The sequence below is a fragment of the Alligator mississippiensis genome, chromosome 1 (assembly GCF_030867095.1).
Source record: "Alligator mississippiensis isolate rAllMis1 chromosome 1, rAllMis1, whole genome shotgun sequence".
Classification (NCBI taxonomy): domain Eukaryota; kingdom Metazoa; phylum Chordata; order Crocodylia; family Alligatoridae; genus Alligator; species Alligator mississippiensis.
Genome location: NC_081824.1, coordinates 304,642,647 through 304,664,893, shown reverse-complemented (window position 1 = coordinate 304,664,893; position 22,247 = coordinate 304,642,647). Strand labels below are relative to the sequence as shown.

Genomic DNA, 22,247 nt, shown 5'->3' with positions numbered 1-22,247 from the left:
ACAGATGTAAAAAATAGGATTATGGAGGGTGTGGAATGAGTATTATTATACCTGGGAAGGATCGTGCGAACTCCAGCACACATTCATATAGTCTAGCAATGCTGTTCCAATCATTGAGGAACATCTCAACAACTTTGCGGCCCCCGACTGGTTCAGATAATTGGTTTTCGTAAGTCAGGTAAACATGACGTGTTGGTCCTGCAGTGTTAGCAGAAGGGTCAGTATTGAGTACTATAGAGAAAAAAAAGGAATGAAGCCTTCATAAGGATTTCTCATGAACCCACCTTGCTCCCTGGAAGTAGTGCTGCTAAGTGGACAGTTTGCAAATACCAGCTCAGCCACCCATGTGCGGTTATTTCTACCTTGCAATCGGAAAGTGCAATCGAGAAGAGAACGGTCTAGAGCCTTCTGGGTTTCTTCACTTACACCCTTACAGGGAGGAATTCTGTCCAGGACGGGGGAAAAAAATTCAATTACACATGTTCCAACTCTACAACTGCACAAGTATTACCTGATAAAAAACTTCTTCTGAAGGACTTTTAAGCAATGTGACTTGAAAGAAATACTTTGCAGAGCAACAAATGGAAGATAGCTGGAATAAAGAAACATCGCCAAGTAGTTTGTTTTCTTTCAAGAGCTACATCAAAATTGGACCTTACACTTCAAGGAAATTATAAAGAAAATACTAAACAAACACTGTCAGATGAGAGGACCAAGATTTATGTGGGTTTGACACCAAACCTGCTTGCAAATCAAAAGCTCAATCTAGCCTTCCAGAACAATGCATATTGATGCAAGTCTTCTTTAAGGCAGCAAATTAAAATGAGGTAATATCTTCCTAGAGGCCTCCAATTGCAGTCCAGTCTCCCTTTAGAATAAGCATGCATTCCAAATGCAACAAAAACGTGGCCAATATTTTAATTCCCAATAGCTTATTCATATAACAAATACTGAAGAGAAAGTTCAAAAGAGAGCTTGAGCAGATGAAAGAGACCCTTCTTTACCAACTCCTCAGCTTGCTCCTTAAATTCACAATCCCTTTGCAAGCTTGCTTTGAGGCTTTGCAAGTCACGTATCACCTTGAAATCTGGCTCGTGAAATCTTAGCTCATGATATTTTGTCTGAAGTTTCCAAACAGATACAATTAAAGTGATACAATGCAACTATATAAGCATGCATATTTCTCTTTGTAAAAATATGAAATGATACATTTAAAAAGTACATTTTAAGATCAATATAAATCCTTCTGCTTCAGGGCATAAACCAGAGATTAACTGATAGGGCTTGGAAAGAAACTCCCTCTTGCCAACAGCTAATTACAGGGTCCTTTACATCTCCCCTAAAGCAGCTGTTAGTGGCCATTATTAGGAACAGAATAAGAAAATGAATTGGTCTCTTAACTGATCCGATCTTTCAATTCCTGTATTCGTGGCTTCTGTCTCCCCACAAGCTATCACTGTAGGTCAGCTCATATAAAGGCACCTAAACTAGCAGTAGCTGGATTTTAAGACCAGAGGCTACTGGCAACTATTTTCAGTGACAGGTGCTCAAATTTGGAATTTATTTCCTCTATGGGTCTTTAAGACCCCTCTCCAAATCTGCTGGCTTCCTGGGCACAGTACCAGGCACTCTGTTGGAGTGCTCAGGTCTTTGCTTGAGGGCAGATGAGTTGCAGTGAGTTATGGAGAATGGAAATAACTGCTTTCTATAGAACTTTCATTTTTCTTCCATTTCCTGAAAGAAAAAAATCAAGTTCTGCTTGCCCCAAGATATGAAAAATGGTACAATCTGCAAAAAAGATATACATAGAAAGTATGATTCAGATGCAGGGACTGTAATTAGTCTTGACCTAACAGAAGCAAGCTGGTAAGAACAACTGGCTTTATACATTAGTTAAATCTAATGGCCTGGAGAAAGGGAGGTAGTTTGCTACATTAGTCTGAAGTCAGGCAGGGTAGGGCTCCACTTCATTTAGTCTGTAACACTCAAATCTACACTGCCTTCTGAAAAAGTCCTTCTAGTACAGGGCTGTCTAAATGGCAGCCTGCAGACAACGTGGCCCATGAGTACTTACATCATGGTGTGCAGGGTTAGAAATTCTGTGGCAGGGCGAGCAGTACCCTGTGGCTTGAACCCTTGCTGCTGCCAAAACCACTTTATTAGCAGACTGGGGTGGGGGCAGGGGGTTTAATGCCATTGCCACTCGCCACACTACAGAATTTCCAGGTTGAGATCTGTTGCCAGCCTTGGCCATTTCAAGGGGCCTAGACTAAGCTAAGCCAAAGGCCTCAAAGCTTATTTCTGAGTGACCATAGTGTGACCACTAACTTGCAGATCTCACAACTAACTTGATCAGCAAGTAAAAGGAAGCCAAACATAATTAAACAAAGCAGAAGACTTGAAATAAAGGAAGACCATACATTAAATAATCCCCATATACTACATCATAGCTTTATCCTAAAGTAGTCGTAGTAGTAATCGTAGTAGTAGTAGTAATTGATGTAACAAAATTATTAGATGTTATTTTGCTATAATAGATATATTTTTGTTAAAATGCTTAGGTAATTTGTAACAATAAAAACAGCTTCGTCACAAAAGACCATAAAGTAAGGTAAAGAACAAACAGGAACATCATTCCACAATGAGGAAGGAAAGGAGATAAGCAGCCCTCCCTCTCTCTCAAGAATATAAATCCCAAATGATCTACACCTTCGAAGTCCACAAGAGACCCAGTTCAGTCCAGTTCAAAAAGTTTCAGTGAAACAAAGAAATTTAAATAAAACCAAATCACAGATAATTTATTAGACTATTAAAACCATCCATTAATAAATATTGGGAATAGGCTTGCGGGAAATTTGAAGAACTCAGCAAATTCAAGAAGACCTACTGCCAACCTATGTGCCACCCTCCACCCATCTCAAGTCTCCCTAGCCACTATAGGCAAGAAGCTATGTTGTGCTTTCACAGGTCGCCAGACTTTGGGATAAATGTTTGTTTTCATGTTTTAAAAGTGCAAGTAAATAAAAGGTAGAGTTATAGACCCATTTCTGCCTTTTCATCAATAGCCTACCTATGACACCTTCTGGTAGCAGAGTAAGCAGTGGCAGCACAGTTAACATGTGAGGGTTAATGTCATTGCTGCTTGCCCTGCTGCCATAGGTGGGTCGTCAGGCCTCACACAAGCCTCACAGTCAGCATTTGGTCTGCCAACTGCTAATTCTGCTCTAGCAGACTGATAAATATGGGATGTAGGATACAACAACTGAAACAGAATGGCAGTTTCTCCTACAAGAGAGAGAGAGATTTTTTTCCCCTAAGCCAAAAAAGACAGACCTTACATTCATGTGCACTGATGGAAAAAAGACACTAGGATTGGGCATGTCCATGATAAATCCTGTTCTTTCCCCTTCTCCCCAGCATTGCATTATATAAAACTGGAGATGAAGGAGAAAACCACTGTTTAAAAACAAAATATTTGTCATGTTCTAGGGTGTCAAACACTTCTAAGTGCCCCTTTTGCCTATTACTGTACACATGCTTAATAAAAGAAAGCATACAAGCGTATCTTACTTCAATAAACGTATAGCATGGCTGAAGCCATCTCCTTCTACCTGTAGTCCTTGGTGTGGAATGTCCATGTTAGACAACTACAAATTAAAAAGACAGAGAGAGAGAGAGAGAGAGAGAGATTGAATTAAGTTATTCCAAGCAAAATCATGGATAAGAAATTGAATCTTTCCTGGCAAGAGACAGCATGCAAAGAGAAAACTTCTGCAACACTGGAAAATTGAGAATACTGGGCTTTAAAGATGTACATAAGGACTCTCATACTCAATCTCTTCTTTCCTTGCTTCTACTTTTCCAGTGCCCTCCTCAGGCCTTAGCAGCAGGAAGTCAGATGCAACTTGAGAAAATGACATCAGCTGCCTAACCGCAGCTGGCTCATGTACCAGCCTTACATTTAGAATGGATGACAAATGGAACTATACAAAGTGAGCATTCTGCAGGACAAATGTGAAGGCATATCAGCACATGCCCCCAAATATGATTAGTCAGTCACTTAGACAAAGGAACCACAATTTTTTTTATTTCAAACACTTACCTCTATACGAAGTCCTATAAATGGCATGTTTGTATCGCACATGGCTACAATATGAGCTAGCACTTTATTGAAGGCACACATTTCTCCTGATCGTTTTGGTTTCTTAGGTTCTACAGAGCAGGGATCACCAGACAACTGGAATTCAAATAAAGACAGATGATATGTAAAAGTCCGCTCTGGATTAAGAACATCAACACCTTACTTTCAAAAGAGATCTAGTTATTAAATAGGTACACACATGGCTACTGTGAAGGACTCTTTACTACATGATGGAATTATTTCATTTAATTTACAACCAATGTATATTTTCTCTCTCCACCAAAACAAGTTTTACTTAACTAAACCTTCCTTGTGTGAACAAGTTTAGTGAGTCCCTCCACAACACTGCTTCTAGCCATAGCACTGAAATTGCACGATGGATCACCTGAAGTGCATACAGTTTCTAGGTTACCTCCTCAAAAGTGTCCTAACAACTGATGACTCACATAGTCCATGCAGTCTTCAGGAAATGTGCCACCTACATCTATGTATTCATTTTATCTCATTAAAATAAGCTGCAGGGCACATCAGAAGAGAGAAAACCTTTCACTGAAATAATTTTATTGATGCTACCCTCCCACAAACCGCCCCCTTCTTTCAAGTCATCCTTCTCACTGCATCATATGTGAAACATGTAAACCTGATTTTGAGCAGACCCCCACCTAACAAGTGCAACACTATTTCAAGACACTGAATCATCATCTAAAAATAATAATTTTTAACATTTAAAAACAGCCGATACATTTTGACCAAAAAAAAACAGTTGAAAATGCAAAAACAAATCTGATTTTTTTGGACCAAGAAAGGCTCCAAAATTGCCAAAATATGATATATAAAAGCCATTTTTTTTTTTTTTTTAAAGAATCTGAAAAACAGGTACTTGGCAATAGTACCTGTTACTTATTTGCAACAAGTAAATCAAGACGATAATTCCTGATGTTTTTAAACAAATGAAACACACTTTTAAACATGAGGCCTAGGAACATTCCTAACAGTCACAGTCAAGAACTGAATACTAAAATGTTTAGGTCCTGCTCCCTCAGTGAGCATCACACATGTTTTGTTTCAGCTGTCTTACTATTTCAATGGGGGAGGCACTGCCCACCATAGCCTAACAGAACCTCATTACAGGATCAATTTCTTAAAGTTAACATTTTCATTAAGAATTCTGTGCAAAAGGATAAACATACTTCCATACTATGACATTTTACATCCAATCACAGTAGTATAAAGTCTAAAACTACCCATAGACCCTTGATGTTTGTTAGCTTTCACAGAGTCATTCAGCTTTTGCTTTGTTTGTACTGCAGAAGATCAGCCACACCAAGTCTTCCTATTTATTATCACTATATAAAATACCTGCTTAAGTGTTTTCTATACCTACTCAACTGAAACTAAGAATCGGGCAGCATACGCAAGGGCTACTTAAAAATGCAAATGGTCAAGGTTTTATACATTTGAAAGGTGTGATTTGGGGAGTTACTACATCCTAATGAATGAAAAATTAAATGACTAATAGCATTTCTAATATTAAGAATTAAGGCTGCCTTAAATTAGTTTAGTCTTTAATATTTAAACTAAGGAGGCATGAAAAAGTGTGTTAAAACTAACAGTATCTGATGAAGTAAGCTCAGATTTGCAAAAGCTTATGCATCTGATTTAGTCTGTCTATAAGGTGCATCTCTACCCTGTCTTAACAATGACTCAAGTCCATCAACTTCATCTCGCCTCGTTTTAGCAATTCACACATATGGGAACACTGCTGTCGATATATCAACAACTGGAAAGTTATTCCAGAAAAAGAAATGGTATGAACTTAAACACAATAGTTAATTCTGAACAGCTCATTTCTCAGGAGCTGTCCTAGTTAATTTCCTTATGTAGATAAAGCCCTAATCATTACAAGATACCAACTATGTGACATTTCAAGTGTGCCTTTACAAAGGCTGTTTGCAATTTTACAACATGCAGTTAAGTCTGAACTGGAACAAAGTAATCTTTTTTTGATGTTTAGGAGTTTTATCTGTAGCCAAACACTACTAAGATAGGAAAAAGAAACACAAGCTCAGTGCCTGTCGGCATATGGCTGTACATACCTTGCGCTTGGCACCACTTTTTGCTTGCTTCCCACTTCTTGTGTCTAGTACTAACTCCTCAATGTTTGGTTTGAATTGCTGTAGTAAAAGTGCAGTAGCAGGGCTGTCATCTCCTTCAGCACAGCTCACAGAGAGAAAGTGATATTTGTACTCTAATTCTGTGGGGTTGCCAGGAACTTCAAACATCTCAACCACCTGTGTGTAAAACAAGGCAACTCATTAAGAAAACCTTTAAATATATGTTAGAATGCATTAGTGCCTGTCTGTGTTCCCCCCACAAAAATATGCACTGCTGTAGGAAGGGAAGGGATGCCAGTTTATACAAAGACAATTGAAAAGCTTGTTAAGTGACAAAAAGAAGAGGCATACAAGCAGAGGTCAGGCAAACAGGACTTTTTAATAAAACCTGGAAGGTGAAAACACAGCAATATCAAGCAGTCATCATTAGCAGGTAGTCTAGGATGCTACATTTACTAGAAGAGTTAGCATGTTAAATTTTCACCCTTAGGAAGAGTACAGAAATGTTTCTCAATTACTTACAATGTAGTACTGTGGAAGGCGAGTGAGTTTGATAAACAGTTTGTGCTTGGAAAGGCTTCCCACTGGATGACTAGCATAATTAGCTAGCTGTAATGTTTCACTGCTTACTGTGGGCAGATGTTTTATAGACTGTTTGCAATGCTGTTGTCCAAGCCAAAACCTTATGTTGAAAGAAAAATATTAGCACTTTATGTATTAAACACTCCAAAACATTAGATCTGGCACTGCCACTGTCAAATTAAAAATCATATTCTATACAAATATTACCCATGGTATGCTAATTACCCCAAACGCAAATTGAGCTTTTAATATCCTCTCACTGTTTATGTTTACATCATCTCAGTGAGCTTAGGCAACCAGTACTTGTAAGTTTGGTTATACAGTCCATTTCACTTTTAGGCTCCTACTGTTTTGAAGTTTCTTCTAGTATTGGAAATAAAAGCATTTTAAAAGACTGCATGCGCTGTGATTTTAAGAGCCATCTCCTGTATTACAAAACTGGGGAGACACCTTTGTGAACTCAAAAAGTTGCAAGTTTGTTTTGTTTTTTGTCCCTTCAGTTTTACTGGAACTTAATCTTTTTACTACAGAACAAATATAATTTGTATTCTGGGGAGCTGCATTACTAGTTTTGAACAACATGGGGTCATTCTTCTGCTTCTTGGGTTCTTGCTATTAAATAGCATATGTTAATTTATATGAACTTATACTTAGAACTGCAGAACACCCATACAGACTGAACTGTTGACACCCATACAGAATTCTATACAAGATTTATGCTGATGTTCAGACTTATATTTGAGATATGTCCAACTACATTCTGGTTGCAGAAGCACGATGAACCACAGACCAGCCTGATGAGTCAGAGACAGTGCTTGATTTTCAGAAGTGCCAAGTTTCCATGTCCGATGGATGCTCAGCACTGGTCAGTTGAGTCAATAATAACCAAGGGCAAGGCTATCGCTTCTTAATGGCTGTTTTAGGATTGAAAATAGCTATGGCAAGGATTGCAATTCCTTCAGCTACGATAGTTTCCCAGTTCTACCAACAGCATGTGGACCTTTTTATAGCAAAGGGACCTTGCACACAGATTCAATCCTCCTGGCAGGTCTGAAAGTAAGGAGTGGCTTGAAGAAAATAGAATCCAGTAAAGCTGTGTGTGAGGGCATGTGCCCCACTGAAGTCTCCAATCAAAATCCCTTTGAAATCAGATGGGACTGGATTTCCTCCAGAGCACATTATCAAGGCACCTATACTTCCTTGGTAACACCATGGGGACAAAGGACTTGTAGACTGACTGGGGTTAAAGCAACCCAGCAAAGGGACAGAGAAGTTTACATTCCTTTGCTCACCCAGAGATGACAAAAAGCATCCAAAATTATTTGGGATGAGGAAAGAATATACCTAAATGCCACAAAGATACCAATGTTGCTCCCAGTCAGCTGTCTACAGGTGCACTACTATGCAGTAGCTACTGTGCAGTTAATTTAGTACCTGTAGTAGGCAACCGCATAGTAGACTAATTGACTGCACAGTAAACGTTGCACTTGTAGACAGTGATGCTTTACTGGACAGTAGGTTAATCTACCGCACAGTAAAGCGCCTTGTGTAGATATGCCCAGTAAGTAAATCAAATAATCTGAAGCCACTTACTTGAGCTGCTGGAGCCAAGGAATGATGCGTTTCATATCATCATTAACAGACTTCTCTACATCGTCTAACGTCAGCTGATCTGTAACAAAATCAGTTAAGTGAATCAACTAATAATATAACACTTTTTAAACAGGTAATTCTAGTCCCCAAGTAAAATAATTTAATTTTGATATATACTTTTATATGAAAAGGGTCAGATAGTTTAAAGAGTAAGCCATAATATTATAAAATATTACCCTTGCATTAAAGAACTAGGCATGAACTATTAGAATAACTCATTTTTCATGCTTCCTATCCAATTTGGAATTCTAAGTCAGGGATATTTAACTGGATGTAATTAGTAACAAGTCTCAAGATGTGTCATTGTCACCCCAATTATTTATACAGAGCTTTAAATTAAATATTAATTAGATCAATGAATCCAAGAATACCACTGCCTAGACATGACCATTTACACTGATCATGCATTTTAAACAAAATGCCCAATATATCGTACAAAGGCTGGCTAAACAATTGCAAATCCAGTCACGCTAAAGTCGAGGTGCACTGATACATCGGTCCAACACTGGATCGGCAGCAACAAAGAAAATTTACTGCATCAGAAATGGGCCTGATGTAGCCAATAATGTGGCCAATAAATGCCCCGTGAACACAGGTAGCCACAGTGCAGCACGCAGGTGGTGTGGAGCACAGCCTGGCAGCTTGGAGAGTGGTGTACAGCTGATAAGTCTGTTGTGGTAGAAGGGAAGGGGAATGGGGGGGTGGAGGGGGAAAAAATCAAGGCCCCCCATGGTGAGTAAGAGAGTGAAGCTGGGGAAGGCGCAGGATAGGGTGGAGCTGCTGTTTGTCCAGGTGTGGGGGGCTTGTCCACTTCTGCACCAGGCTCTTCCTGGCAGAGGCTGGACCAGACTGTGCTCAGGGCAGGCAGTGGCACTAGGAGGGAGGATTGGGGGGGGGCGGGGGGGGCAGCGCTATGGTGAATACTGGGGTGGCTGCAGCCCCCCACCCATTGCCTCTGCTGCCTACCCTGAGCAGAGCAGAGCAGAGCACAGCCCAGCCCAGCCCAGCCCCCACTGAGAATAGCCTGGCACCACCACCAGCCTGCAGTGGCAGCCCATCCCACCCCGTGCAAATCCGGACACTCCCCTCATGCCTCCCAGGGTGCATGCAATGGTGGGACCTACTGCCGCACCCCCCCCCCCCCCCCCGACAAGCTGCAACTCCATCCCATGCCCCACCCCACCCCGCCCCAGCTGGGCAGCACCTGCCCCAGCCCCACTCCCTCCCTCACTGCAGGTGCCTTGATTTGCCCCCACCATGCCCCTTCCCTTCCCTTTCTCCTTCCACCACAACAGACTTACTAGCCAGACACTGCTCTTCAAGCTGCTGGGCTGTGTATTGGAAATCGGATAGGTGTCAGTTGATATGCCTCCTTAAATATCAGCTACCAGTATCAGCCCCAAAAATCTCCATCAGTGCACCCTTACACTAAAGATCCATTTCTATGTTGTTAGGTCAAATCTAGATTATAAGCTTATCAAAACCTGGCAGTGGCACCTCACACATACACACCTTACTGTTCTAAGCAAGCTAGCTTACCCCTGCGAACTAGAAGTAGCGTAGCTGTGTTCCTGCAGTACCAGATGCTGGTAGTCACTGTCACTCATTGTTAATCAGCCATCCATCTATGGAACTACAACTTCTGATAACGTATGTACGCATGTACACATGGTATTCATTCATGTAAGCTCCATTTATGTACACAAGTCTACAGAGTTGAATGATTCTCCCACACATCATTTATTCACAAAGCAGATATACATCAGATACCTTTACAAGGTATTAAATATGACCTATGTTAACCACTTACCAATTCCATAAAGCATCAGGTGGAACATTCCAGAATGAAGGTCTACAAAAACATGCAGACATTCAGAGCGGCCACATGGTTCCAATATTGGAATAACAAGAGTTGGAAGAGCCGTCTCAATAAATGCTAAATAGAAACCAAAGTTATTACACTGATGCACAAGGCTCAAACCTACTTCCTTAATCCACGGCCCACAACAAATAATCACCAAAACTAAGGGCACAAATCCTCATACATGTAATCCCATCAGGTTCAAGTTCAGCAGGACTCCTTGGACATTGCCACATTTCTCATGTAAGAAGGGAGTCTCTGAATAAAGCTACTATGTCCAAACAGTTAATGGTAGAACATGATCCAAAAAAACAGACTACAGGTAAGGGAGAAATGAGTCATAAACCTCTAAATATCTAGCAACAAGGCAAATCAAGATTATAGATCCAATTCAAGTCCCATCAGTTTCAAAAGAAGTTGAACCAGATCAAGTGTCAATCAAAAATGTAGGTAGAAGTCAACGAACAGACTACCATTTTATTTTGAATCTAAATGTTACCTTTTGGATCCAAAAGCACGATACGCTACATATTTCAGATGCCGTACTACATGTAAAGGAGAACATTGTCTACTGGGAACCAGTCAAGTATTTTGCAAGTTTTCAGCAAGCAACAATGAATGCCTGTTTAAAAGCCATGCCTCTGCTATTTCTGAAAACATTTTTCCTCTATTCTATTGTTTCATGAAGCTGCTGGAATGACCAAGGAAAAGAAAAGGAATTGAGAAGTAAGAGTTGGGGAAGACCAGACTATCTGCATACACAGTTAAAGGAATAAGATTAAAACAGAGAGTTCGGGAGAAAATACATACAATTGTCATTAGCATTGCAGTTCTTAAGAATGGCTTTCAACTCCTGGAGTTTCTGATGAGATCTTGCATGGACACTATCTATTAAGAGTTTTTCTATTGATAGGTGGTCAATCTGTACAAATAAGAGTTTAAAATAGAAATGAAATGTACTACTAGAGGACCCTAGGGCACATTGGAAAAAGCCTTTCTTGCTTAAAAAATTAATAAATATATATAAAAAAAAATTACATTGAGAATCTTCCCATGAACCGAAGAATTTATTTTGACTTTCTGTGCCTTCAATTGACATGACAGAACAATATCATAATAACCAGCTCTGCCTACGTAAGAGAAACCTGTTCCACTTCCGGTGTTAAGAAACAACTAGAACTCTGAGCTGGTTTACATGCAAGCATTTCACACACGACACCATTATCATGCTGCATCTATTTTTACTACAAGAGTGTGTGTCAGCTTAATACAGGGGTGGGCAATTATTTGGGCCCAAGGGCCACATAACGAGTTTTGGTGGGCAGAGTGGGTGGAAAGCAGCAGCGAGCTAGGAGCTCCACAAGCTGGACAGGAGCTTCCCTCCCCTGCCCACCCAGAGCAGCACAGCAAGAGCAGATGCAGTAGCCACAGCAGGAGGCAATGGGAGCAGAACAGCCTCTCTGGCCCAGACCCTGACCAGCATGTGTAGCTCCCAGTGGGGCTGTTTCCAGTGCAGCTGCAGCTGCCTGGGTGCTGCTCTGCTCCCCTCACCTCCAGAGGCAGTCCCTCCCGTCCAGCCCCTGCTGTGCCAATCCAGGCAGGTTGTGGGAAGGGGGGAAGGGGAAAGAAGCTTCAGTTGGGCGACTCCCACTGGAGGCGAGGGGAGTAGAGCAGCATTTAGCTGGCTGCAGCCACACTGGGAACAGCTCTGCCAGAAGCTATGGAGGCTGGCCAGGGCCTGGGCCAGAGGGTGCTGACAGAAGTGCTGGCTGTCCTGGTAGGAGCGGATAAGGGTCGGCCCCATGTAGAGCACTGCAGGTACAGCCACAGGCTGGATCCAGTCAGTTAGAAAGCCGGATCCAGCCCACAGGCTGTATTTTGCCCACCCCTGGCTTAATACTAACTGTTTCTGAAATGATATTTTGCTAAACCAGAAAGGGACCCTCTCTATACTAAAAACAGGTATCACTGCACAACTAAATAAAGATGCAATTGTTATACAGGCATGTTAGCTTTTGTCTGGCTAGCACAAGTAACAATATCAATGAAGCTGTAGTGGCACAGACTTATGCACAGGTTAATCAACTGATATACAGGATCTTCAACATGCATATGAACATACTGTGCTACCATGTTTTCACTGCTACTGCTTAGCCATGCTAGCTAGATTATGTCTACCCAAGCTACAATGACACCATCATTTGCCTGTACAGACATATATTCTTGTATAAAGAGGGCTATGAAATTATTAATTAGCAATACATTGTAATGTGGCATCTAAGGCTACACAGCCCAAACTTACAAAACATGAAGTTATACTTGACAGCCTATGTTTGCTTGTTGCCACATCATGTAATAGCTTCACACATACTTTTACAACTGTAGTTCTGATTATCCTGAAATTCTTGTTCAAGGAAATAAATGCCTACTCCAGCTAGAAAGCCTTACCTTCATGGCTCTTTCCATCAGTTTAGAATCACAGGCTGGAAGTGGCGGTTCATGAGATATTTGCAAGGGTTTTGAGACATCAGTCTCATCAATCTTAATAGTGACCTTGTGAACAGACGCAGTCCCTGTTTTTCTCCCAAGCACCTGTTGGCTTAAAATAAAAAGGTAATTAAGTAACTACATTTTAAGAGCACTTGAAGTTTTTCCTCACTGATGCACAGTTAGTGTAGGAAGACTATTCTTCATTAACTTATATCGACTGCTATGGTACTGCACAAAAAGCAAAACTAAACCAGCAGGACTATATCAAAAGTGACTAGAAAAGACACATTAATGAAGTGAATATTTAAAACATATGATTAGCTTGTAACACTCACTACTCACATGCAGTATCAAGGTTTCAAATTAACGCAAATAAGATTAAATGAATCAAAATAGTACCTTAGTTACACAAGTAAGCATAATAATAAACGGTATTGATTTTAGTTACTGCTTAAAGAAGGGAATGGCCTAACTGGCATGTTTAAGCATCAAAGTAAATGCAACTCAATTTAATAAGTACTGAGTCCCTCACACACCCCTCCCATTCCCATTCCCTGCCCAAATCAATGCAAAAAGCAGGTTGCTTAGTACCTCTAGAATTCAGGCCACATAATTCAGTGATTAAATATGGGCGCTTAGGAGACTACCTTTCAGAAACCCAAGTTTAGTGTTGCAAATACACTGACATATACTCTAAATCTTGCCTGTCTACCAGCAAGTGTCAATCCTTGGAAATTACTTACTTCCAAACAGAGAGCGAAAGACATTTCCCGGCATGATACCGCTCCACTTGCACAAGGTCACCCCATCGCTCTCGGATTAACATTAGTGTTTGTGAATGTAAGACTTCTAACTGAAGTGCTAAACAGAAAGAATCTACAAAACGAAGTTAAGAAAATAAAAAAATCCACACCAAGTCTCTGTACACTATACAGATTCATGCAAGATATCTATACATCTTGGATCACATGATGTACCTACCCATTGCTTTCCTCAGAACAAATTCTCAAGGGTTGTGAGCAGCATTTACAAGTCTGAATAGTTGTTTATGTACCCACTCGTTTAAGACTGAGCACCGGGACAAGGGTACCATAGAAGTATATAGAGATTTAAGTTTGACTGTGTTTTGGTAAAGAGACTCTGTTATCAGGTGCAAACAACTGAATGGAAAAACTCATGCTCCATGGGTATGCAGAGATAAAAATCCTCTGCTAATACTTTAGATATAATCACTTCTACCAATTAAAAAGTATTTGCTATTATACCAGTAACTGTCCCTTGTGTGAATTAAGTCAGTGCAATGAGCTCTTGCATGCTGTCTTCCACTTATTCACAAAATTGCAGCAAGTCAGCACAAAACGGCTACACTTTGGTAGTAAAAATTGTTAGCCACTATGTCTTGGAAGGGTGGCAGAACTAACATCAGACTACCCATCTGTCTCATATTTAATATAGTATACAATTTTGTTAATGGGAAGTTACCTATCCTCTTTATCTCATTCCAGCTGACCTGTATATCTAAGTCAACAATACTGTTAAGCAACAATACTGTTATTAAACACTGCTTCAGGCAAGGCATCTTTCATAATGATACAAAGATAACACTCTCTCAAGAGACCATTTCCATTCCACTAATGGACTGTCTTCTTTAGTTTAATAGAATATCTGTTCTTTCCTGGAATGCGGCCACTAGACAGTGACCCCTTTCCATACGAATTCTTCTGGAAAGCAGCCTTTAGAAGGATACGTAAACAGTTGTACATGTCCTGAAGTGGTTTCTCATCAGCAAAGAGTCTGGACTGGACCAACTGATGGATGAAGTTGATTTGCATACTGTGAACCAAGGCTCGGCCATCTTCCATAAATTAAAAATGGAAATTTTAATCATATTATTAAATCTAGACATCAATTATATGCAAACAGGAACAAAAATCCAAACAAAACTTACCGTATGGAGAAACCATGAAAAGAATCAAAGTTTAAGAAGTATTTGGTGACTTGGGTTTTTACTGGGGAGTAAACAGGATTCTGTTTATTTGAGGAAACGCTATTCACATGGTGGGGAAGGGGGGTGCACGCTCAATTTCTGGTTAGTGTTGCACAAAAATAGGCTGTGCAGCTATTTTTTATACTCTGTTACTAAAATTAATCATTTTGAAAAAAAAAGAACACCAGATCAACGTTATGCAAAAGAGAAGACTTTATTTTACCTCCAGTTTCTTTGTCCTCGACCAGAATTTCCAATTTGAGAAGACGCCAGGGAATATCAGGGTCATCTCCCATCACTGTCAACGTGGCTTCAAACTCCCCTTCAACTCGAAACTTCACACGGCCATTAGCTGGGAAAAATTGTGAGTTTATGCTTGGTATGTTACATTAAGACTTTTCTGAAGCAAGAAGTTTCCCAGTCTACAAATTAACTAGTCTTCCATAGCCCCTGATCTGTTACACAGATTTAAAAAAATAAATTCTGTGAATTATTAAAGTGTTTGTGATAGAGAGAGAGAGAACACTAGCAAGTACAGTTTGGGTGGATCCCACATAAGCTTCCTTGAACAGTATTCCTTTAATCATCACTTGTAACACTGCTACTAGTTTAGTATACTGTAGTATCTGAACAGATTACAAACCCTAAGAAGTAACATGACCAATGATTTAACTGATGTTTTCATAGTTTCATAGTTAGTAGGGTCGGAAGGGACCTGAGCAGATCATCTAGTCTGACCCCCTGCCATGGGCAGGAAAGAACGCTGGGGTCAAACGACCCCAGCTAGGTGATTATCTAGCCTCCTTTTGAAGACCCCCAGGGTAGAAGCAAGCACCACTTCCCTTGGAAGTTGGTTCCAGATCCTAGCCGCCCTGACTGTGAATTAGTGCCTCCTGATGTCTAGCCTGAATCTACTCTCGGTCAACTTCTGGCCGTTATTCCTTGCAACTCCCGGTAGTGTTCAGGGGAACAGGGACTCTCCCATAGCCTGCTGGTCCCCCTTGGCCATTTTGTAGACGGCCACCAGATCCCCTCTCAGCCTTATCTTGTGGAGGCTGAACAGGTTCAGGTCCTGTAGCCTCCGCTCATAGGGCCTACCTTGCTGCCCCCGATCATGTGAGCGGCCCTCCTCTGGACCCTCTCGATGCTGGCCACATCCCTCCTGAAGTGCAGCACCCAGAACTGGACGCAGTACTCCAACTCCAGCCTGACCAGTGTCGCATAGAGGGGGAGGATCACCTCCTTGGACCTACTCATGATGTATTTCCATCAGACAGAAAAAGGCTATGGTACGGCTATAATCAGCAAAATGTCCAGGCTCATTTTTTTATTACTTAATATGCAAAGTAACCTGTATACCCACCCTAAACCATGTCAAGCATATACAAGTCTATGAACAAACCCTACCAGGCTGTAACCTAGTACATGTAATAAGCCCTGATGAATGTTATCCATGTCATGTTTGGTCTTTCAGTTATATCTTCAGGTATGCTGGTTAGTCTCATCTCTATCCTTGGGAAAATCCTTGAAAAAATTATCTAAGATCACATATGTAGGAGTCCAGCAGGTAATATTATGCTGAAGGGCAACCAACACGGGTTCACAGCAGGCTGATCCTGACCAACTAACCTTGTTTCTTTCTATGACCAGAAAGAGTTACTAAGAGCTTAGATGCAAGAGCCAAGGTAGATGTCACCTACTTGGACTTTAAGAAGACTTTTGACATGGTATCCCATCTGAGTCTTATAAACAAACTGAACAGCTGTGCCATAAATGACTACACAGTCATGTGGGTGGCAAACTGGCGTAAGGGTTGTACCCAGTGGTGGTGGACGGGTTGGTATTGACCTCGAAAGATGTTAGCAGCGGGGTCCCCGAAGGCTCAGTCCTTGGGCCGGTGCTGTTCATCAGCAACCTGACGAGGGCGTGGAAAGCACTCTGTCCAAATTCGCAGATGACACCAAACTATGGGACAAACCAAACACACTGATAGGAAGAAACCGAATCCAGGCGGACCTGGGCAGGTTTGAGAAGTGGGCAGAGAACAACAGGATGCAGTTCAACAAGGACAAGTGCAAGGTGCTGCACCTAGGGAGAGGAAATCACCAGCATACCTATAGGCTGGGAGATGACCCTCTCAGCAGCACAGCAGCGGAGAGAGATCTTGGAGTCATTGCTGACTCCAAGATGAACATGAGTTGTCAATGTGACGAAGTAATTAGCAGAGCTAACTACACTTTGTCATGCATTAGTAGGTGCGCATCACAAACAGGTCCAGGGAGGTGATGCTCCCCCTCTATGCGACACTGGTCAGGCCGCAGCTGGAGTAGAGCGTGCAATTCTGGGCACCGCAATTCAAAAAGGATGTAGACAACCTTGAGAGGGTCCAGAGGAAGCCCACTCGTATGGTTAGAGGCCTGCAGGGAAGGCCTTATGAGGAAAGGCTGAGGGACCTGGACCTTTTCAGCCTCCGCAAGAGAAGGCTGAGGGGGGAATCTTGTGGCAGCATACAAATTCATTGAGGGGGGGAAGGGGAGGGAGGGGCAGCAGGGAATCGGAAATGCTCTCTTTACCAGACCACCCCTTGAAATAACCAGAAACAATGGCCACAAGTTGATAAAGAGTAGATTTAAGTTGGACATCAGAAAGAACTTCTTTATGGTTAGGGTCGCCAGAATCTGGAACGGGCTTCCAAAGGAGGTAGTGCTCTCCCCTACCTTGGGGGTCAAGAGGAGGCAGACATGCACATGGCTGAGGTCACATGATCCCAGCACTTTTTCCTGCCACTGGCAGGGGGTTGGACTTGATGATCCTTTGAGGTCCCTTCTGACCCTAGCATCTATGAATCTATACAAAATCCCTTAAACACAACAAAGCATATTTAAGGCATTTAGGTCTTTGGAATATTACCTTCATGACACCTGTGTGATCAGTATTATCCAGTGCCTCATTCTGAAGATGAGACACTGAGACACCAGGGAAGTTTGTGGAAAAATACATAACTGAACCCATGACCATGAACAGATGAAACATTTATACCACTTTAAAAACGATGAAAGACTTTTACTGTATTTGAATCCATTACAAGTTCTTCTTGATCCATTACATCTTTCCTCTCCTATCCTGTGGAAAGTAGAAGTTAAAATGAAATACCAGGCAATTTGCCCCAATTAAGAAAAATGGACCCAATACTGAAGTTGCCATAACTGTTTTTCATTTAAACACATGTTTGTATGCATAACACTAGCTGTTAAAATCTGGTTGCTACTTAGCACCAATGGAAAGATGAACTATAGAAAATGGTGGGGGAAGCAGACCATATGCTCAAACATCAGTTATGGAAGACATGGGAACAAGAGTGGTCTTGTTTGTCTGGCAGAAGCAATGTGAAGAGTCACACACCAGAGGCAATATGAAGAGCAATGCGAGCAAATGGCATCTGAAGACGGCTTTAATCTGCTAAGAAAATACAAACATTCTATTTCCTTAGAAACTCTTGAAATTTTGGGAGGGTGTAGCTTGGGGAGTTTGTCATTCATTGGAAGCTCCTTTGAGCCTTTCTAAATACAGTCAGATATAAATCATCATTACCTTCATCATACAATGCACCCCCAGTCCAAAAGATCAAAATTTACAGCTGCTCTTCTGCAGCAGTGTAAGAGGAATAAAAACTCTTAAACCTTAAAGAATCAATGCATCAAACTGTTCAAATTTTCACTATTCCGAAACTGAAAGGAATTTAAAAAAACACCCTGCATAATATAGCTTTGAATTTCACAAATTTGTTGACAAAAATCAATTAGTCATGAAATGCTGTTGGAACATTAACTTTTGCATTCTCTGGGCATGTTCATTAATGCGGTGTAATCAGTGCAATTGTCCATTAGCACAGATGAATGCTTTTTAGGTGACACTTAATGCCCACTGGACTAATCTGCTGCTCATTAGCGCAGATAAATGTTTTTTGCCAGCTATGCTAATGTGCAGTAGGATTAGTCCAATGGGCGTTAAGTGCCTTGTGTAGATACACTGTCTTTATGTTAAAGCCAGGCTGCCACAACATAGCTGATCACGTTCATTTTAAGTCACCTCCCAATTTAATTTTGAAGTTCACACCTCATTCTGGTCAATGTACTAAGGCAAGGGAGGCACATGATCCTATCTGCTACCTGGCTAGACATAGTGTTGTTAAGTGGGGACTTGCCTACACAATGTTGCAGTAGTTAATGTAGAGTGTTGTTTCAACTGTACTGGTACAAAAGGCTGCACAGATGACCAATAGGCCTGTGTGAAGCGGCTAGTATTTGCTTCACGTTCGGCTGATTCAGGGGACAGTGACTCAATTCAGTGATTCAAATCACTGTCCCGAATCAATTCAGCCAAATCCGATAGAGATTCCACTGCTGCCAAAAATCGCTGAATCACCCAGGCCCATCCCCCACCCAGTCTCCCAGCCCAGCAATGGCTGCCCTGCCCACCCCAGCTCCCAGCACTTGGGGGAAAAAAAAGCCCCAACTCACCATGTGCTGCTGGGCGGGGCGTGCTCCCCACTGCCCCCCACTGCATGGGGGGGCTCTGCATGAGCCCCCCAATCTGCCCCGCTGTCCCAGGCCCCTCCCCCCCAAGGCTGCCCTGCCCTCCCCAGCTTCAGCCCATTAAGAAAAAACCCCCCAAACCCCAGGGCTCACTGTTCCTGCCCGGCGGGGGTGATCCCAGCTGCCCCACGCTATATGGGGGGCTCTTCCACGAGCCCCTTTAAGCCCTCAGGCTGCTGCAGGAGCAAAGAGTTCCAGGGTTCTTCCTCAAGTTTTTTTTCTTCTTAAAGGGCCAGAGCTGTGGTGGCCGGGGCAACCATGGGGCAGCTGGGGGAGTGAAGGGGGGTCAGGGACCCTGTGCAGAGTCCCCCATGCAGCATGGGGCAGTAGGGATCACCCCCCTCCCCACCCAACAGCACCGAGTAGGGGCTTTTTTTTTAAAGCACCGGGAGCTGGGACGGGTGGGAAGGGGCCTAAGCAGGGGTCCCCCCATGGTTCCCTCCCTCTTCCACCAGCCCCCTCTCCCCCACCCCCTACTTACCAGCTCTGAGTCCAGCTGCAGCTCCCTGCTGCAGCCACCGGGCACTGTCCGAATCATTGAAGCTCTCCGAATCTTTTCTGAAGATTCAAAGAGCTTCGAATCGATTCGGACCTTTTAATTGGTCCCGATTCAATTTGGATTCGGAGATTTGGCCACCGAATCGGGCTGAATAGAATCAGCACCCAAAGCTTTGCACAGCCCTAACAACTAAAATTTAAGGCAGAATTATTTCACTACAAGTAAGACTAATAACTTGCGAGGATACAGAAAAATGAACACCAGCTTAATCTAAAATAGCTTAAAAATCAATCCAATTAAGCCAATGTAACTTTCTTGTATTGATTAGGCCTAAAATTAACAGGGAAAGCAGCATATCTGTTTACACTGTGATGACTCTAATCTTATTAACTGAGAGGAAACCTTCAATAAAAGAATGGCTGAGAATGGTAGGTCTGCCTTTCTTGTTAACAGTTGTCAGTATATTTGCAATTTTATTATGTGTTTGAATAAGGTAAGCCTCCTGGTTCTTTAAAGCTGTAGGAAATACATACATTAATGCCACATGAGGAAAGGGTCACAATCCTAAGTATGCTTGATAAGCATTTAATAACCAAGTAATTTTAAAACATATTTTAAGGCTAGAATCAATATTTTAAGCAGCCCGACATGAAGTGTCCTTAGAAGTAACTTCAGTCCTTACCAACTGTAAGATTTGCCAACTGTGGAGGGAGATCTGTAGTTACTAGTCGATGTCGAAGAATCTGGTTTAGCTGGTGAAGCGTAGTTTGCTTCTCACTTTTTGTAATTGGATCAGGAGGAATTATTTTATCCTGTCAAGGTAAGTATCAATAAGTCTATTCATCTCAAAACAAAGTAAAAGCATTACTAAATAAATTAATGCAATAAATTATAAAGACTAAGAGGAAGTCTGAAAAACATAAAACTCACATCCAAGATGAGGTTCCCCCCACCATTTAACATGGGACGGGAAAGCCTCTCGTTTTGGATTATAAGGCAGTAGGGAACAGGCAGCAGCTATGGTTCTGGCCCCAACCCAGGGTGTCACAGCCACAGCCAATATCTGCCCATTCCCCCCCACCCAACCCCACGCCTCTAACTCCCCTGCCACACCTTCCCCAGTTTCCCTCCCCCAACTCCATAGCTTCTGTTGTCTGTGTCCCAACCCCTGTCTCCCCATTCCTTCCACACACACTTACCCTTGCTCCAGCAGGGTTTTGTCCCTACTCCAGCCTCAGGCCAGAGAATGGGTATGCTCTGGCCCCAGCCCAGCCTGGTAGCAGCAGTAACTCCTGCCAGGCCCTGGAGCTGGAAATGCCATACTGCCACAGAGCAAATGCATGCTTTGTGCCATAGGCTGGAGCAAGAGTAAGAGTAAGTAGCAGAGGGAAGGGGCACCTGAGCTAGCAAAGGGATCCAGGCACTGGGGGGAGGGGGAGGGGGGGGGATTAGAAGCAGCAAGTGGTACGGGTGGACAGGCAGCAAGGGGCATCGAGTGTTGAGGGCAGGGGGCAAGCAAGGGGCAGGGGTTAAGCTGCTCGTCCACCCCCCTCTTCCTCCCAGCTGCCTCCCTGGTATTGCTCTTTCTGCTGCAACAGTGTGAGACAAATTTAAGATGACCCTCCAATAATTAGATGGCTTACATGAAAAATTACAACAAACTAATAAAAACTTTTCCACGTACAGAAACTAAGTGGGGGGGGGTGGTAATTCTATGTTCATAGAAAGTTAGGGTTGGAAGGGACTTCAGGATATCATCCAGTCCAGCCCCCTGCTCAAAGCAGGACCATCCCCAACTAGATCATCCCAGCCAAAGCTTTATCAACCTGGGTCTTAAAAACCTCCAAGGATCCTAAAAACCTCCATCCCCCACAACCTCTCTGGGTAACTTGTTCCAGTGCTCCACTACCACCTTAGCAAGGAAGTTTTTCCTAATACCTAACCTAAACTTCCCTTGCTGCAACTTGAGCCCATTGTTCCTTGTTCTATCTGCCACCACTGAGAAGAGTCTTACCCCCATCCTCTTTGGAAGCACCCTTCAGGCAGCTGAAGGCTGCCATTAAACCCCTTCAGTCTTCTCTTCTCCAGACTATGTACGCCCAGTTCCCACAGCTTTTCCTCAGAAGTCATGTGCCCCAGTCCTCTCGCCATTTTCACTGCCCTCTGCTGGACTCTCTCCAATTTATCCACACCCCTTCTGTACTATAGGGCCCCAAACTGGACACAGTACTCCAGGGCTAAGTGCAGACTTTTGGGAGGTTAGATCACATTAAAAATGGCCAACTGATCTAAAGTAAATCAGGATGGTGGGCGCTAACAGGAGGC

The 22,247-nt window shown here is 42.4% G+C and overlaps 1 protein-coding gene across 1 annotated transcript in view; it reads right to left on the bottom strand.

Moving 5' to 3' along the window:
* MED14 (mediator complex subunit 14) overlaps positions 1-22,247 on the bottom strand; it is a 56,221-nt gene that overhangs the window by 18,424 nt on the left and 15,550 nt on the right. The window contains exons 5-18 of the mRNA XM_014611223.3: positions 20,605-20,734; positions 15,052-15,180; positions 14,589-14,696; positions 13,585-13,717; positions 12,800-12,950; positions 11,162-11,273; positions 10,301-10,426; positions 8,431-8,509; positions 6,778-6,937; positions 6,238-6,432; positions 4,103-4,237; positions 3,571-3,647; positions 285-445; positions 52-198 (exon numbers count right to left, since the gene is read on the bottom strand). Coding sequence (XP_014466709.1) covers positions 52-198; positions 285-445; positions 3,571-3,647; positions 4,103-4,237; positions 6,238-6,432; positions 6,778-6,937; positions 8,431-8,509; positions 10,301-10,426; positions 11,162-11,273; positions 12,800-12,950; positions 13,585-13,717; positions 14,589-14,696; positions 15,052-15,180; positions 20,605-20,734 — 1,843 coding nt within the window. The remainder of the gene's footprint in view (positions 1-51; positions 199-284; positions 446-3,570; positions 3,648-4,102; positions 4,238-6,237; positions 6,433-6,777; positions 6,938-8,430; positions 8,510-10,300; positions 10,427-11,161; positions 11,274-12,799; positions 12,951-13,584; positions 13,718-14,588; positions 14,697-15,051; positions 15,181-20,604; positions 20,735-22,247) is intronic.